At 42.4% G+C, this 17194-nt stretch overlaps 1 protein-coding gene across 10 annotated transcripts in view; it reads left to right on the forward strand.

Annotated features, from left to right (window-relative positions):
• Positions 1 to 17194, forward strand: part of LOC126161867 (GMP synthase [glutamine-hydrolyzing]) — a 151401-nt gene that overhangs the window by 50976 nt on the left and 83231 nt on the right. For all 10 annotated transcript variants that reach the window (XM_049917991.1, XM_049917990.1, XM_049917992.1 and 7 more), the window contains 3 exons: positions 4403 to 4556; positions 7728 to 7871; positions 7970 to 8135. In XM_049917991.1, the coding sequence (XP_049773948.1) occupies positions 4403 to 4556; positions 7728 to 7871; positions 7970 to 8135 (464 nt within the window). The remainder of the gene's footprint in view (positions 1 to 4402; positions 4557 to 7727; positions 7872 to 7969; positions 8136 to 17194) is intronic.

Consider the following 17194-nt stretch of genomic DNA (forward strand, 5'->3'; position numbering starts at 1 on the left):
ACTATTGCTTAGATTATTTGTGTTAATTTATGGTTTAGTGGTTTTGTAAATAATGGCTAAGTAAAATTTTAAAATGATAAACTGAAGTGTACTTAATTAGTAATCAATAATTTCCTTTTAACGATTAGTTTCATGAACCAGCCTGCAAATTTGGTGCAGTCGAGGCATAGTTAGCATTGGGAATTGCAGTAAAATATAATGATTTCAATGTGTTCCCTTATTAATACCATCGTGAAATTTGTCACGTACATTAACAAATAGTTTATGACTAACATATGTTAGAATTTTTGTTTGAAAAAAAAAATGAAATTTTCAAAATTAAAAAAAGGTGTGATTTGGTAAATTTTAACGTTTTAATGAATTGTGCCAAGTAGAAGATATTTTAAAGCCTATAATAAGCTGAATAAAATGCTATAAAATTTAGGTCTGTATGTCAAATAGTTTTTGATGTATGATCACTTAAACATTTCAGACATGGCAAAAACTTTAAAAATTAAAATTACAAAGTGAAATTCCAAAAGATGTATAATTTTATATTTTACATAATTTTGATAGGTAAAATAAAATGAAAAAGAATTGCAAAATTCTAAATTGTCAATTTTTTTATTTATTTTTTAATTGAGTGATTTCATAAGGATTGACCCCAATGCCCCTGTCAAAACAGCTGGTGTTTTGAAATTGTTTAGTTTCATTGGAGAAACAATAATTTACACAAAGAAGCTCCATTATGTTACATAACTTCTGAATAATTGTGGACTCCATAGTTTGGATTCTCCACAACTTAAATATATCCATGTGCTACTGGCACAACATATGAAGAGGCATTTGTGCTGCTTCCTAGAGCAGAACGTTGATTTGTGTTTAAGGCATCATTCTAATACAAATCTTGACTAGCCACATGTCAACATTTAAAAAATTAGTTTCAGCACGTCAGACTGGAATTAAAAATATTGAAAGAAGGAAACTGCAATGAGTTGAGTTCTTCAATATTTCAAAACATCTTACCATAAACTTCCTGTAATGCATTGAAGTGACCAATGATGTCATTGTACCATATTTCTTTTCAAAAGAAATCTGTGAATAGAGAAATACTGGTATCTGCAAAACCATCATCTGTACTTAACTCGTAGTGTAATGTAAAGTTTTCACTTGACACAAAAGTCCACTCTCCTAAAGATGCTTGTGAGATAAGTTTATAATGATGTGACAGACTATTCCTATGTCTCCACAATGCTTTTACATTCGTCAGCTGTGTGTACTCTGGTTTGAAATAACTTGAAAGATTCAAAACTGTGTTGCTGAACAAGTCAAACTCTGCATGTTGCTTTTTGTGGCATTATTAATACAGACTGAGTGATCAAGGAATGAGGCACTACCCACCCTCATAGCTTCACTTTATCTGGTTACCTCTCTTGCTTGCCAAACTTCACAAAAGCTCTGTTGCAAACCTTTTTGGAATAATTGGATGGGGGGCAGGAATTAATTCGAATTGTTTTTGAATTTATCTTTGAGAGGCAAACATGTTTTAAGCAATGGGATAATTATCCTTGTCTTTGGTTGTGTGAAGTTCTGTGTTGTTTGAAAATCGTTTTTAGTTATCAAAGCTGTTAACCCTCTTTTGTCAGTAACTTTCTCAGTGCCTGGAATTTCACTACTCAGACTTTTCTTATCCTAAGATCCCATATCTTATTGCAGCTTTATGCTATTGAAAAAACTTCTACTCCTCTCCTTACTCCCCCCCCCCCCCCCACTCCCCCCCCCCCCTACACAATGCATTAGACACCCAAACCCAAAATTCTAATTTTCCTCCCTCCCCTGCCCCCTCCATTCCACTGCTCACTGGTTCTCTCTCTCTCTCTCTCTCTCTCTCTCTCTCTCTCTCTCCCCCCCCCCCCCTCCCTCATTCTAATTCTCATTCCATCACTTCCTCTCCCTAGAGCTTGCCTCTTCTCTTGTTTTCTCTCTCTCGATACTACACCATATCCAAATCAGTCACACTCTTGGTTCTCTTGCCTAGACTGACAATGCAGATTGTCTCATTTACATTTCTCATATCTATACCCTGCAAACTATGAAGTGCATGGCAGAGGTTACTTCCACTGAACCAGTTATTAGGGCTGCTTTCCATTCCATTCCATTCAAGTGTGGTGTGTAGAAATAATGATTGCTTAAATGCTCTGTGTGCTCTGTAATTACCGTATTTACTCGAAGCTAAGCCGCACTTTTTTTTCCAGTTTTTGTAATCCAGTTTTTGTAAGCCTGAGGCTTAGAATCGAGTGCAAAGTAAGCGGAAGTTCTGAAAAATGTTGGTAGATGCCGCCACAACTAACTTCTGCCGTCGAATATATGTAGCGCTACACAAGCATGTTTTGCAGGCACAATGATAAATACTGGCGCCAAAACCTCTGCGTCAGTAAACGAATTAAAAAAAAAAAAAGGTGGAAGACGAGCTTTTTTCTCCGCCCCGAGTTTCAACTGTTACATTTTCATACATAATCCAACGAAGTAAATACAAATTCCGTATTGTTCATCTTCGAATGTAGCAGCGTTTCAATGTACTATGAAAATCCGACTGGCAGGACTGTTCGGGATGTTTGTGAGTACGGCCAACTCTACGTTCTGAATTTTTTCGTACCTGTGAGAAGAGATGGTTGCTAATAGGAACCTGATGAAATGTGAATCACATGCAGTATTCTCTTCACCATAAGAAGAATACGAATATAAACATTTTGCCATGTATTCTTTCATGTTTGGTGCTATCTCATTTAAATCCTGTCTGCCTAATAAGCTACGAAACTAGAGTGAGACAACGGCAAACACGGAAGAATATACGTATCATGTCATGTTTATATCTGTATTATTCTTATGCCTAATAGAGATACAGTCAGAAATGAAGCACAGCAATTGACTAGCTTTTTAAATCTAAGATGACTCTTAATTTCTGTGCAGAATCTAATGTACTAAGGAGGCGCCGGCAAAGATTTTGAAACTGAGAAAATTTTTCGCTAAACTCTTGTTCAGAACATCTGCTATCATACGCAGTCTATTATTTAGCTCTTGTTGATCATTAGCAAAGAAAGCAGCAGTGTAAGTAACAACAAATAGCAGTCTCTTGCCATTGTTTCGCTAATGAGATGATTTCTCTCTCTCTCTCTCTCTCTCTCTCTCTCTCTCTTTCTTCTTCTTCTTCTTCTTCTTCTTCTTCTTTTTTTTAATTGTAAGTGGCGGTAGCATGCACAAAAGCAAGCCATGCCGCGAGCGGCGACAGGCCATAAACACTCATTATCAGAATGTGACAAACAATGCATGACACAGTACAATAATGCATTTTAGCTTAGAGTGATGTAAACACCTATAACAAAAAGAACGGCACTTATCAGATCAAAGAAAAATAAGCAATCAATTCAAACCAGACGAAGCACGGGAAAAAGGAAGGGTACCCATATAAATACGGATGGAGCGCCTGACGCATAGTAATGGCTACCTGGTAAAGCTTAACTGCTAAGCTTACGACTCGAACCAAACTACTGTAGCTGTATCGTCATTCATTCAACCTAAATTGTGTCTCGTATTACGATGGACCAACTTTGTTTCGATTTGGAGGTGCGGCCTAAAACTTTTCTCTCCCCTTGAATTTAGAGTTTCAAATTTCAGGTGCGGCTTGGATTCGGGAAATTTTTTTTCCTGGATTTCAAGTCTCATTTTTCATGTGCGGCTTAGATTCGAGTAAATACGGTAGTCTACACTTGTCTTTGCTATTTCTATGGGAGCAATTTTGTAGGGGATATTCCTAGATTACTGACATACATTCGGGTTTTGGAACACTCTAAGCATGACTTTCATGGGATAATCTGTGTCTGCCTTCAGCTGCTTGCCAGTTTAGTTTTTTCAGCACCTACATGACATTCCCCGATGGGTCAAACAAATCTTGTGACCATTCATGCTTCCCTTCTCTGTATAAATTCAGTATCTCCTATTAGTCCTATTTGGTACAGATACCATCCACTTGAACAATATTCTGGGATGAAGCGCACAAGTGTTTTTTAAGCAGTTCCCTTTGTGGACTGATTACACTCTTAACAATTAAATGAAGTCTGCCACCAGTTTTATCTATGGTTAAGTCAATGTAATGATTCCATTTCATGTACCTACAAATTGTCACACCCAGGTGCTGTGTGAGTTGACTGATTTCAACAGTGACTTGTTTATTAATGATTATCTGTCTTTCCACTGTGCAGATAACTGTTCTCCCATTAATTTATCTGTTACAAATGAGTGTGGTTTTGTCTTAAGTGTGTCAACTTCACTTTATATGCAATGTTAGCAAATTTCGGCTGAATATTTAAATTGTTGGACCCAGTATGCTAGTACTTTATGTATTACAGTTGTTATTTTGTTTCAGAGGCTTAGAAAAAGTCCAAAAAGTTCTCTTAACTCATGGTGATAGTATAGAAAAAGTGGCTGAGAGCTTCAGAATAGTTGCTGCTTCAAGTGTTTGTACAGCAGCAATAGCTAATGACAAAATGCGACTGTATGGTGTGCAATTTCATCCTGAGGTAATAAATTAATATTCATAATGTGATTAGCATACTTATCAGTTGATATTAGTTGCCTCTTGAGCTGAATGTTTTTCAAATGGTTCTGAAAAATGGACAACAAAAAAATTTTAAAAACATTTTTTTTCACAAGCACTGCTTTGTGGGCCGACTTAACTACATTATGTACCCCTTCACATTTTTGGTATCATTTTTACATTCAAAGATTCTTATACCGAGAAGAATGTTATTAGTCTTACAACAGGAATTTAATATATTAGATGTAAGCCCCCATTAAATTACAGTGGTCCATTTAAATTTGAAATGTGTACTAGCTTAGTATAATCTGTAAGGTCAGATGTTTGATTGGGAATTTATCTTTCATTATAAAATAAAAATGAAGAGCTTTTCAAGATTATCCAGAATTCTATTTAGATTCAGATGTGTTTCTATGACGAATTTTCCTTTTTTACCCAGTTATGTCCAGTTGTATTTTCACCTTATTTGCAGTATGTTGACTGCTCTGTCTGTGAAAGTTAGTAAAGTTAGTGCACCTGCATCCGATAGCACTTTTTTTATAATCTATATTGTACTGTGGTTTCCTTGTTGGATTTAATTCTTTGTTGAAGTTTTCCAGTTATGTATTGTTCACTTGTCTATGGGTTAAATACTTTAACATGGGTGTTTGTTCTTTTATCCCAATTTTTCTGTAACTCCCATCCCTATTTATGATGCTGTTTGTGCAGCTCACAATACAGTGAAACCCCTATTTATGTTATTGAACAGTTCAGACTTTAAAAAATGCAAAATCGAGAAAAATGCAGTGTCGAGGAAACCATTGAAACCTCCCAAATACGAGCAATAATGTATGTAATTGGTGTATGTGATTAAAATTCGTAATCCTCTCCAGTACATCGTATAAAATCTGTGAAAAAGAAGGAAATTTAATGTACAGTGCAATGTTTATACAGTAATTTGTGGTAATTAATTTCATCAGTTCTTAAAAAATCGCAGGTGTGTAACAGCAAGTAAAAACTTGTCAAAAAATTGAAATTGGTATCTGGATACAAGGTAATGGAGCTGTTTTCTGACATACTATGACCACAAATTATATGTCAAAACATGTGTTTTTTGAAAGAGGTTTCATTTGTGCTCATCCAGAAAAAAGCAAAAATTGATGAACATGGTGAATTAAATCAAAAACTGTGAAGTACGGTGAATGGCGTCGGAATCTAATGTGTGGGGTGGGTTCTGTCGATGAGAGAAACAGAGATGTGCGTTTCTCTACACTGTGTAAAGTGTAAATTTAAAAGAAAGCTCAAGCACCACAGTTTCTCTTCATGCCATCTGTCATTGCTGTGAATCTTTACAGTCTACAGTGTGTGGTGCAAAATGTATTTGTGAGTAGTGTATACAGTTGCTATAACTGATTTGTAAAAAAAAAAGTCTTTTAAAACGTGCTGTTGCAGAACCATTGTTCTATTTCTGTGTGACATCTCTGCCGTGGCACTTGACCTGCACAAAAAGTATATTTTCAGCACTTCACAAAATGTTTTCACCCTACCTGCCACTACCATTGTTCAAGGGCCACTACCCCTGTCCACTCCACACATTCAGCAGGTGAGCTCATTTTACATGTGTTAGTGTGGTGTAGTGGCTGCGCTGGCTATTGGGTGATGTAACAAATTGCCAGCCAGTAAGAGCTCACTAGCCGGAAATGGCCGACATTTCTTGTATTCTGACCAAGCATGAGTTTTTGAGACTTGTTGTTTGAATTTAAAAGAGTGATGATTGATATTGCTGCTTAATACTGTACATCGGAAATATATTAAAGAAGACAAGACAGAGCTATAAGCAGCACAAGATGATGTGGCAGCTGGGCCCGTTCATCACATATTGCACGTATTGCCTCGGTCCAGAACACTTTGCGTCGAATGTCCTGTTTTTAAATTGCTGCTCCAACCTAGCAGTAGTTGTTTCATAAATGTATAATTGTGCAGTGAAGCTAAATGTTGCAACTTGTGTTGGTGACGCTGTTTGTGGATTCAGTCAGTATTTCCTGTAACCTTTGCCACCGCCCCCCCCCCCCCCCCGCCCCTTCCCCCCCACAAGAGGCCTAAAATATTCCTTTAACTCCGCTATCACCTGCAGTGTGAACCGTCTGTCTTTTGTGCCACCTATAACTCGTTCAGTCACATTAAACATCAGTAAGACGAAAGTATGAAGAAGTCAAGTGAGATGTTGAGTAAGAACATAGAATCGAGGTAAAGCTGACTAGGAAGAAATCGAGAATATGTGAATTTTTAGCATTGGTCGCACGTGTTTTTCACAGGGGCTGTGAATTTATAGCCTAGAATCAGACAAAATATAAAATTGGAGAACATGAAATTGAAGTTCCACTGTATTATGAAAAAGTTAGATTGCTACTCTTCATATAGATATGTTGAGTTGCAGACAGGCACAACAAGAAGACTGCAATATATTTGAGCTTTTGGACAAAAGGCTTTCTTCTAGAAGTAGGACACACACACACACACACACACACACACACACACACACACGCGCGCCAAGGGTGTTAGAGTAACATAGGACATATTGCAGGGAGAGTTTTCATTTGCGCAATTCAGAAAAGCTGGTGGTGTTAGGAACGATCCAGATGGCACAGGCTGTGAAGCATTTGTTGAAGGGAAGCACATTGTGCTGGGCAGCATCTTCAGCAACTGGGTGGTCCAGCTGTCTTTTGGCCACAGTTTGTAAATGGGTCTTCATGCGGACAGACTGCCCACGTAGAAAGCAGCACAGTGGTTGCAGCTTAGTTTGTAGATTACATAACTACTTTCACAAGTAGCTGTGCCTTCTGATGGGATAGGTAATGCTTGTGTCTGGGCTGTCTCTCCCCCCCCCCCTCTCCCCTCCCCCTCCTCCCTCTCTCCCCCTTCTCCCTCTGTCCCCCTCCCCGCTCTCTCCCCCTCCCCCCTCTCCCCTCCTCCCTCTCTCTGTGTCTCTCTCCCCTCCCCCTCTCTCCCCCTCCCCCCTCTTCCTCACCATCTTTTTTTACTTCTTGTGACTCATTTTCCTACTTATGCACCTCGAATTGTTTGAGTTGTTTGTCTGAATGTACATATTTTTAGTTAGCATGTTAGAAACTGAAACTTCTTCTCATGTTGTTGATTACAATTATCATTATTATAGGTAGATCTCACACCAAATGGAAATGTAATGTTGAAAAATTTTCTGTTTGATATTACGGGTTGTACTGGCAACTACACTCTACAAGGAAGAGAAATAGAATGCATTAAGTACATAAAAGAAACTGTGGGAAACAACAAAGTACTGGTAAGTGTGTGTGTGTGTGTGTGTGTGTGTGTGTGTGTGTGTGTGTGTGTGTGTGATAAATTATTTAGTATTAGTAATTGATGCACATCCTTTTACAGTTGTTAGTCAGTGGTGGTGTGGACTCTACAGTATGTGCTGCTCTGCTTCATAAAGCATTGCACGAAGATCAAGTCATTGCTGTTCATATTGATAATGGGTTTATGAGGAAGAATGAAAGCCAGAGAGTTGAGCAGTCGTTAGAAAAACTGGGCCTGAGATTGAAAGGTAATCACCACTCATTTTCATACTTGTATTTATACATCGTAATTTATACTGCCGGACAAATTAAGCACCTGGAAGGGAAGGAGGAAATGAAATAAAACTTCATGGCTTGAGAGGGTAGTGATGTTATTGCAGGGATTACAATATGGAGTCAGATTTATAAAGAACATGGCAATATCAGCCCACTTATCAGTGTGACACTACAACCCATCTGGCTTGGATGCTTGCACTGATTTGGTTGGAAATGATGTCATAAAGCCATTTGATCATCTCCTGAGGCATGTTGACCCACAACTGTTGTAACCGGTCCTTCATGTCCTAGATACTGGTACTGGAGTGAAGTTGATGTCTGAGCTGGGCCCATGTGCTGTGGCGTCAGATCCGAGGATACTGCCGTCCAAGGGGGTACCTTAATGTCACACAGACAGTTGATAGAGAAATATGCAATGTGGAAAAAATGGCACAAAGGTACTTTTACATGAGAGGTAACAAATGAAGATTCAGGATTTCCTCGACTTATTGTTGTACTGTCAGAGTTCCTCTCCAGAACATTGGAAGAATGAGACTACTTACCCAGTTATCACTCACGATGATCATCCGTGGTAGTATAGAACCGCGATTCATCACTGAACGCAATGTGACGCCATTCATTGGCAGCCCATGCTTCTGTCATGGCACTACTCTAAAAGGAGCTGTTTGGTGGTGCTAACTGCAGCTTATACATTGGGCAGTAATTCTCTAGTTTGACCAAACTACTGCTAGTCTCAGACCAAGGGTGCAGCATTATGCACTACGTGCTTGGTGCACAGTGCAGCAATCCTTCGTTATGGTGGTCAGACGTGGTTGACCAGAATCTGCGTGCTCTTACGTCCCATGCAGTCCATCACCATACCATTGGCACCTCCAAATGGCCCACAAATCTGGATATTGTAGATTTGACCAGTTGTCAAAGACACTATTGATAATGTTGCTTCTTACAAGTGGCATCTCCATGTCAGTCACAATGTTCACTTAACATCTCACTCTGTTCATGCCAATTACATATAGCCTACCAGGCTTAGTAACAACACTAAACATGAACAGCAGTAATGCAATCTGGTGATTATTCTACCTGCCACGGAGAATTACAACTCTTAATTGTTTAAATTTCTGTTGGTGATGTGTATATGCACAAAGTTATATGACATCTGACCATATCTTCTGGTTGTTTCACTTTTTCTTTCAGGCAATGAATTAATTGTTTGTTGCAGTTTATCACTTGGAGAAAACTGTGATAAGATAGTACTTATGAGTGCTATAGATTGAAGTGCAGTTTCTTAGAATGAATTAATTGAAGGCAGCTTGTTTGTTAACAGTATCAAGAGTAGTTGTGTCTAAGCTGACAATGGCGTACATAACTGTTGCAAGGCAAGACCAGTATTGTGTGACAGTGATTATAACTACCAAAGATTCAATGAACAGTGGAAAATCCAGGATCGAGTAACAGTATTATGAAAGGGTAGATTGCCACTCGCCATATACAGAAGACCTTGTGTCAAAGAAAAGACTGCTGTACATTTAAGCTTTTGGCTTACAACTATCTCATACATAACCACTATCTCTGGCACTCGGGCATTTATGAGGAATTGCAAGACATCCTAAACAAGATTAATGGATGACTTTAATGCGAAAGTGGGAACAAAGCGAAAAAATTACTGTTTGTTAGAGAACATCTGTTATGATATGAGGAACAAGAAGAGACATATGATACTGGAATTTTATGAGGAAAAAACTGAACATACATAGTAAATGATTTTTTTCAGGGGAAAATGTAGGCTGGAAATAGACATGGAAAGAAGCAAGCAGAATTAAAAATGAGACTAGTTACTTGCTGCCAAATAATAAACAATTTATGCAAGATATTTCAGCTTTAAATCGGAACAGGATTTCTAATGGTCACAGACTAGTAAGATGCACAGTAAAACTGGACACTAGGGTAGAAAAAATTAACCTTATTACACACAAATCCAGTTTCATTCATTCAAAAAACTTAAGTATTAAAGAATAAAAAAAAGGCAGAATATGGATAATGGAAGGAGTGTGGGTAACAATTCACTGCTGTGGTATGGTATGATATTCTATAGTATAGCATAGCATAGCATAGCATAGCATAGCACAGCACAGCACAGTGCAGTATCTAGATATAGCATGGTTGACTGCTAATCAAAACTTAACGAGTCCAGGTTTGATTCCAACTGACTAGATTCTCAATAAAAATCGTAGCAGTGGTGGTCATTGAGATAGGGTTTAAGGAGTAGCCTTCATTCTGCAAATAAAAGATGGCAGAGGAATGGATAAATACTCATGACGGCATCTTGTCATTGAGATGGAAAACTTCCTCCAAAGGCGGAAGAATCGGCAATAATAAACAAGAGGATGCAGAAGGCAATGGCAACAACTGGATCAATAACACATTGTGTATCTACAGGAAATGTGGCTTTAATTGGGAAGGTATCGTGATGATCTGCCCATTGGCAAAAGATTACGCATTAGTGGTCCTTCAGATATCCAGAAGGGCTGCCAAGGGGGTTATGACCATGAGGAAAAGATGGAAAAATTTGTGCCACTGTAACATTGTTGGGGGTGTGGAATGTCAGAAGTCTGAAAAGAAGTGCAGAGGCAGTCTAGATACATTAGGAATCAGTGAAGAGAAATGGTAAGATGATCAGGATTTTTGGTCATATAAATATAGGTCGATAGCAGCAGCAGCAGCATAAAATGATACAACAAGGGTAGGATTTGTTTTGAATGTGAAGCTAAGACAGAGTGGATTACTGTGGACAGTTTAGTGATAGGATTATTCTCATCAGAACCAACAACAATCCATTGCAAATAACAATATTTCTGGTATAAATGCATTGTTTAACATGGAGCTCCACTACATAATACTTCTACGTGTTCACATGCTGACCAACATCATCAATTACGATTGCAGTGGGTACAGGACCATTGGGATTCAGCCGTCAATCAGTGGAAACATGTCAGAACTTTGGGTGAATTAAATTTTTGCTACACTAGGTTGCTGGTCATCTCCACATATGTCGTCACCAAGGTGAGTGGACCCCTGCGGGTTCGGAGGTTAGAATAGGCCCGCAGTATTCCTGCCTGTTTTAAGAGGCGACTAAAAGGAGTCTCAAATGTTTTGGCCTATATATGATGGTCCCCTCTCTGGTTTGACCTCCATCTTTCCAAATTCTTCTGCAGAGCGAGCCAATTGGGGAAGGGCACCTTACGTGGTGCATTTTGTCCATCGTGCATTGAGACCTCTAGCCGGCTTTAGCGTCGTTGCATTGCTGTCCCGCTCGTTCTCCATCTCTTGGGCAAGGATACGTTCCTGGGTGCAATTTACACTATGCACTGTGCAGTGTTGCTTTTTGCGTAGGCGACGACCATGGAATTTATTGCACCTAATATCCAGCATGGTAGTCAGTCCGTTGTTGTGGGGCCGCCATGTACCCTGTTGGTTGTAGCCCCCTGACAACACAGGGATCGCTCTACTGTTGCCTGCGCCGTTAACTCCCCACGTGTGCCAAGGAGTAGATGCCCATCTCCCAGGGGCATCAGGACTCCCAGCAGTGCCCATCCTGCCAGGTGGCTCTTGCTGTGGCTGGGTGGCACTCGTGGGGAGGGCCCTTGGTGGGAGTAGGTGGCATCATGGTGGATGACATGCAATGAAGCGTGGCACATCATCTCTTGCTGGTGGCCAGCCACCAGCAGTCTCTAAGCATTCGAGGGCTCACTTTAAAGCTAACGTGTATGACCCCAAATCGTTCCCCACCCTGGCCACACCATGGGAGGAACAAAAGGCTATGAATGACAGCGAAACGTATTCGCCCCGGTATCTCATCTTTACCAGAGCTGACGGGGAATCTTTTGTGTCCGTGAAGCCTCAGTTCTTTGTAGAGCATTTAGAGGACAAGTTCAGGGAGGTGGAAGGCTTGTCCAAAATGCGGTCAGGGTCAGTCTTGATAAAAACAGCATCCTCTGCCCAGTCATGAGCCTTGCTCGCTTGTAAGAAGCTGGGGGATGTTTCTGTCACTGTCACCCCCCATAAAAGCTTAAGTATGGTCCAGGGCATTATTTTCCACAGGGATCTTCTTTTAAAGTCCGATGACGATCTGCGCGCCAACTTAGACCGACGAGGTGTCCATTTCGTCCGGCGCGTCCACCGGGGTCCGAGGGATTAGCAAGTTGCCACCGGTGCCTTCATCTTGGCCTTAGAGAGTGACACATTACCTGAGAAGGTCAAGGTGATGGTCTTCCACTGTCATGTCAAGCCATATATCCCTCTCCCGAGGCAGTGCTTTAAGTGTTGGAAGTTCAGCCTTATGTCCTCCCGCTGTGCTTCCAGCCTCATATGTCGCGATTGTGGTCGTCCATCCCATCCTGATACTCCATGTGCCCCACCTCCCATCTGTGTCAACTGCGGAGAGCACCATACCCCTTGCTTGCCGGACTGTAAGATTCTACAGAAGGAACGTAAAATAATGGAATACAAGACCCTGGACCGACTGACCTACACTGAGGCTAAGCAGAAATTTGAATGACTTCATCCAGTACGCATGACATCATCTTATGCCACCACTGTCACTCCTGCTACAGTTCCCATAGCAGCACCACATACCAACAGCTCTCAGAGCCAGATGACCACACCTGCCGCCTTGACATCCCTCATTAGAACACCTCATCGCCTTTAAACTGCTGCGTGCGCGGGCCTGCCGCATCATTCGCCAACACAGGCAGGAGTTCTGGGAAAGGTGTGTCTCAACCATTGGCCTCCATATCTCTCCATCGCAGGTTTGGGCCAAGATTAGGTCCCTCTATGGCTACAGGACCCCTGTCAGCGTCCCTGCGCTCGCACTGAATGGAGCAGTTTGTACTGACTCCGGCATAATTGCAAACTGCTTGGCAGAGCATTTTGCTCTGAGTTCCGCTTCTGGAAATTACCCACTGGCCTTCTGCTCCCTGAAGGAGCGGTTGGAACGTCGGAGCCTTTCCTTTCACACACGCCAACCTGAATCCTACAATGTTCCATTCAGTGAGTGGGAATTCGAAAGTGCCCTAGCAGCTTGCCCTGATATGGCTCCCCGGCCAGATAACATCCACTGTCAGATGCTCAAACACGTCTCTGCAGACTGCCAGCGACGCCTCCTAGACCTTTACAACAGTATCTGGGTCGAGGGTGAGTTCCCTCCACAATGGCAGGAAAGCATCGTAATCCCCGTTTTGAAACCTGGCAAGAACCCACAGGAGGTGGACAGCTACCGCCCCATTAGCCTCACCTACGTTCTTTGCAAGTTGTTCGAATGCATGGTGAGCTGCGGCTGGGTTGGGTACTCGAGTCTCGGGGCCTTCTGGCTCTGTCTCAGGCTGGGTTCCGTAAGGGCCGCTGTGCCGCCGATAATCTGGTGAGCCTGGAGTCTGACATCCGTACAGCCTTTGCCCGCCGTCAGCACCTTGTCGCTGTCTTTTTTGACATGCGGAAGGCATACGATACGACATGGCGACATCACATCCTCTCTACGCTTCATGGTTGGGGTCTTCGGGGTCCGCTGCCGATTTTCATATGAAATTTTCTGTCGCATTGTACCTTCCATGCAAGTTGCGGCCTCCTATAGTTCCCCCCGAGTTCAGGAGAACGGGGTACTGCAGGGATCTGTTTTAAGTGTCTGCCTGTTTTTAATTGCAATTAATGGGCTCGCTGTGGCGGTGGGAGCGTCTGTCTCAGTGTCCTTGTATGCTGACGACTTCTGCCTCTACTTTAGCTCTATTGGCATTGCAGCTGCTGAATGTCAGCTGCAGGGCACTATCCGCAAGGCGCAGTCTTGGGCTGTAGCGCATGGCTTCCAGTTTTTGGCTGCCAAGAGCTGCGTTATGCATTTCTTCCGGCGATGCACTGTTCACCCTGAGCCAAGGCTTTATCTTGCCAGCGAACCTCTTGCTGTGGTGGAGACCCAACGGTTTTTGGGTGTGGTTTTTGATTCCCGATTGACTTGGCTCCCTCACGTTCGGCAGCTTAAACAGATTTGTTGGCGATATCTTAATGCTCTGCGTTGCTTGAGCCGCACCAGCTGGGGAGCCAACCAGTCTACCCTCTTACGGCTCTCCCAGGCGTTAATTCAGTCCCGTCTGGATTATCGGAGCCTGGCTTATGGTTCAGCATCCCCTTCTGCATTGCGGGTGCTGGACCCCATCCTTCACAGCAGGATCAGACTTGCCACTGGAGCTTTCCGGACCAGCCCTGTGAACAGCATACTTGTGGAGGCAGGTGTCCCTCCACTGCGGTTACAGCACCAACGTTTACTGGCCGCTTATGCTACACACGTTTGTAGCTTGCCTGAGCATCCCAACTATCATCTCCTGTTCCCTCAGTCTGTCGTCCATCTCCCAGAACGTCGGCCCCGGTCGGGTTGTACAATTGTAGTTCGTGTCAGAGAGCTTCTCTCCAGGCTTGTGGTTTTCCCTCTTCCACCTCTTTTCCGGGCCCCTCTGCGTACACCCCCGTGGTGTGTGCCCCGCCCATGCCTTCGGCTCAAATTGGCACAGGGCCCGAAGGACTTGGTCCCTCCTGAGACCTTCTGCCGCCACTTTCTTTCCATCCTTGCCACGTATCAGGGCTCTGGTGTTGTCTACACTGATGGTTCGATGGTTGCTGGTCGTGCCGGTTATGCTCTCACTCTAGGGGACCATTACAAACAACACTCATTGCCGGCTGGCTGCAGCGTTTTCACTGCTGAGCTGGTCGCCATCTCTTGTGGCCTAGAGTATATCCGCTTCTGCTCAGGTGAGTCCTTCGTTATCTGTAGTGACTCCCTGAGCGGTTTACGAGCTATCGACCAGTGTTTCCCTTGCTCTCGTCTGGTGATGGCTGTCGAGGAGTCCCTCCATACTCTTGCCCGTTGCGGCCACCCCGTGGTCTTTGTGTGGACCCCTGGTCGTGTCGGCATCCAAGGCAATGAACGTGTTGACATGCTGGCCAAACAGGCTGTCAGTGCACCAGCCTTAGCGATTGGGCTTTCGGAGAGTGACCTCGGGCAGTTTTGCGGCAGAATGTACTTCGCACCTGGGGGTGAAGAATGACGCACCCTGCCTTCACGACACAAACTTTGGGTCATCAAGGAGGCTACCGGTGCGTGGCGTTCCTCCTTGTGGGTCTCTTGCAAGGAGTCTGTTGCCGTCTGCCGGCTGCGCATTGAGCACACCTGGATGACACACGGCCACTTATTGCGCTGTGAGGACCCACCTCTGAGTCACTGCGGATCTGTTTTGACAGTGGTCCACATTTTGTTGGAGTGTCCCCTTTTAGCTGTGCTCAGGCAGACGTTTGCGCTGCCTGGTATGCTCCCTGCCCTTTTAACAGATGACACTGCCATGGCAGGCTTAGTTTTGGGTTTTATTTGGGCAGGGGGTTTTTATCACTTAATATGAGTGTTTGTCATTTTTTTGTAATTCCTTTTGTCTGGTCTCTGTCTGCGTCTTTCTTGTCCTGTGTCGTCTGTTGTCATATCCATTGTTCGTTTTTAATTTTGTGTGGGTGTTTGAAGTTTTGGAAAAAGTGACCGATGTCCGTAGCAGTCTGGTCCCTTCAATCCCACAAACCAACCAACCAAGGTGAGTGGCAGCTTGAAACGTGGAGCACGCCACGGACGCAGGCTGCTGGGAATGGTTTTATGTTATGGGAGACATTCTTCTGCACTTGCATGGGACCTGTGATAGTAATCGAAGACACGCTGAAACTGTGAACCAACTGCATCCCTTTATGCTTGATGCGTTCCCCAGTGGTGATGTCATTCTTCAGCAGTATAATTGTCCATGTCTTGTAGACAGAACCATCCTACAGTGGTTTGAGGAGCATTATAGTGAACACACATTGAGGTCTTGGCATAAAAATCCACCTGATGTAAATCCTATTGGGTCACTGTTGGGCGCCATCACCATGTATGCTAATCAGTGGCCTGCTATTTATGTGAATTGCGTGACCTGTGCTTAGACGTCTAATGCCACATTCCTGCACTAACCTATCAACAAACTGTCGGATCCGTGATATGCAGAATCAGGGGTGTATTTCGTTCCAAAGACAGACAAACAAGCTATTAAGCAGGTGGTCATCATGTTTTGGCTCCTTAGTATATGTAATAGTTGTATGTTTTAAGTTTTACAATGCTGCAGATACTGTGGTAATGGACACAAAGCAGTTAATTTGAACAGTGATAGAAAGTATTAAAAAGGGCAGTTGTAGAAGCATTACAGACAAACAAATGTAGGTACAAGGAAAGTAACTACAAAGAAATCTTGGATAACAGGAGAAATATATCAACTGATTGAGGAAAGAAGAAAATACACCTTCAGGAAAAGAAACATACACAGCAAGCTAAGTCACATAAGAATGAATTTAATAGGTAAACAGGGAGAACATGCTTCATTGTAACCTAAATTTGACTATATTGCCCAGTACAAAAATGTCTTTTTTTGCTTTATGAGTAGTACAGTTCCTCAAGATTGTAGTTGGAAAAAATTTGCTTTGAAAGGATAAGAGCTCTGATTATTTTATTTCGTTTGACTTTTTGCAAGTAGCACACTTCCTGACAATGCCTAGACACAACCATTCTTGTGTTAACAGTTAAATGTATTCCACTTTCACATTTGCCTTTGCTGTATTGCTTTCTGAATTAATCGTATATGTTATAACTGACCATGTAGCCTTTTTATAACTGTTCAAATAATGCTGAACCTTAGCCTCCTTTGTCACCTGCCTCCATTTTTCTCTCTTCGTCACTTTCCTTCTCCAATTCCTGATGCCCATTGCTTTGAGGTGCTCCTCCTGATCTGTAAGCCCTCTTTTCCTCAATACGACTATCGTATTATCCATTTTCCTTCTTGTTAACCCTTTTCTTTGCCTTGTCATTATCCTGTAATTTATATGTGCTAGTGTGTGCTATCTGCAACAATTCCATTTTAGGAGGTGGAGTTGTTAGCCCCATGCCCAATCCCAACCTGGAGGACCAGGATTTTCCCAGGGTTTT

The sequence above is a fragment of the Schistocerca cancellata genome, chromosome 2, assembly GCF_023864275.1.
Source record: "Schistocerca cancellata isolate TAMUIC-IGC-003103 chromosome 2, iqSchCanc2.1, whole genome shotgun sequence".
NCBI classification, from domain to species: domain Eukaryota; kingdom Metazoa; phylum Arthropoda; class Insecta; order Orthoptera; family Acrididae; genus Schistocerca; species Schistocerca cancellata.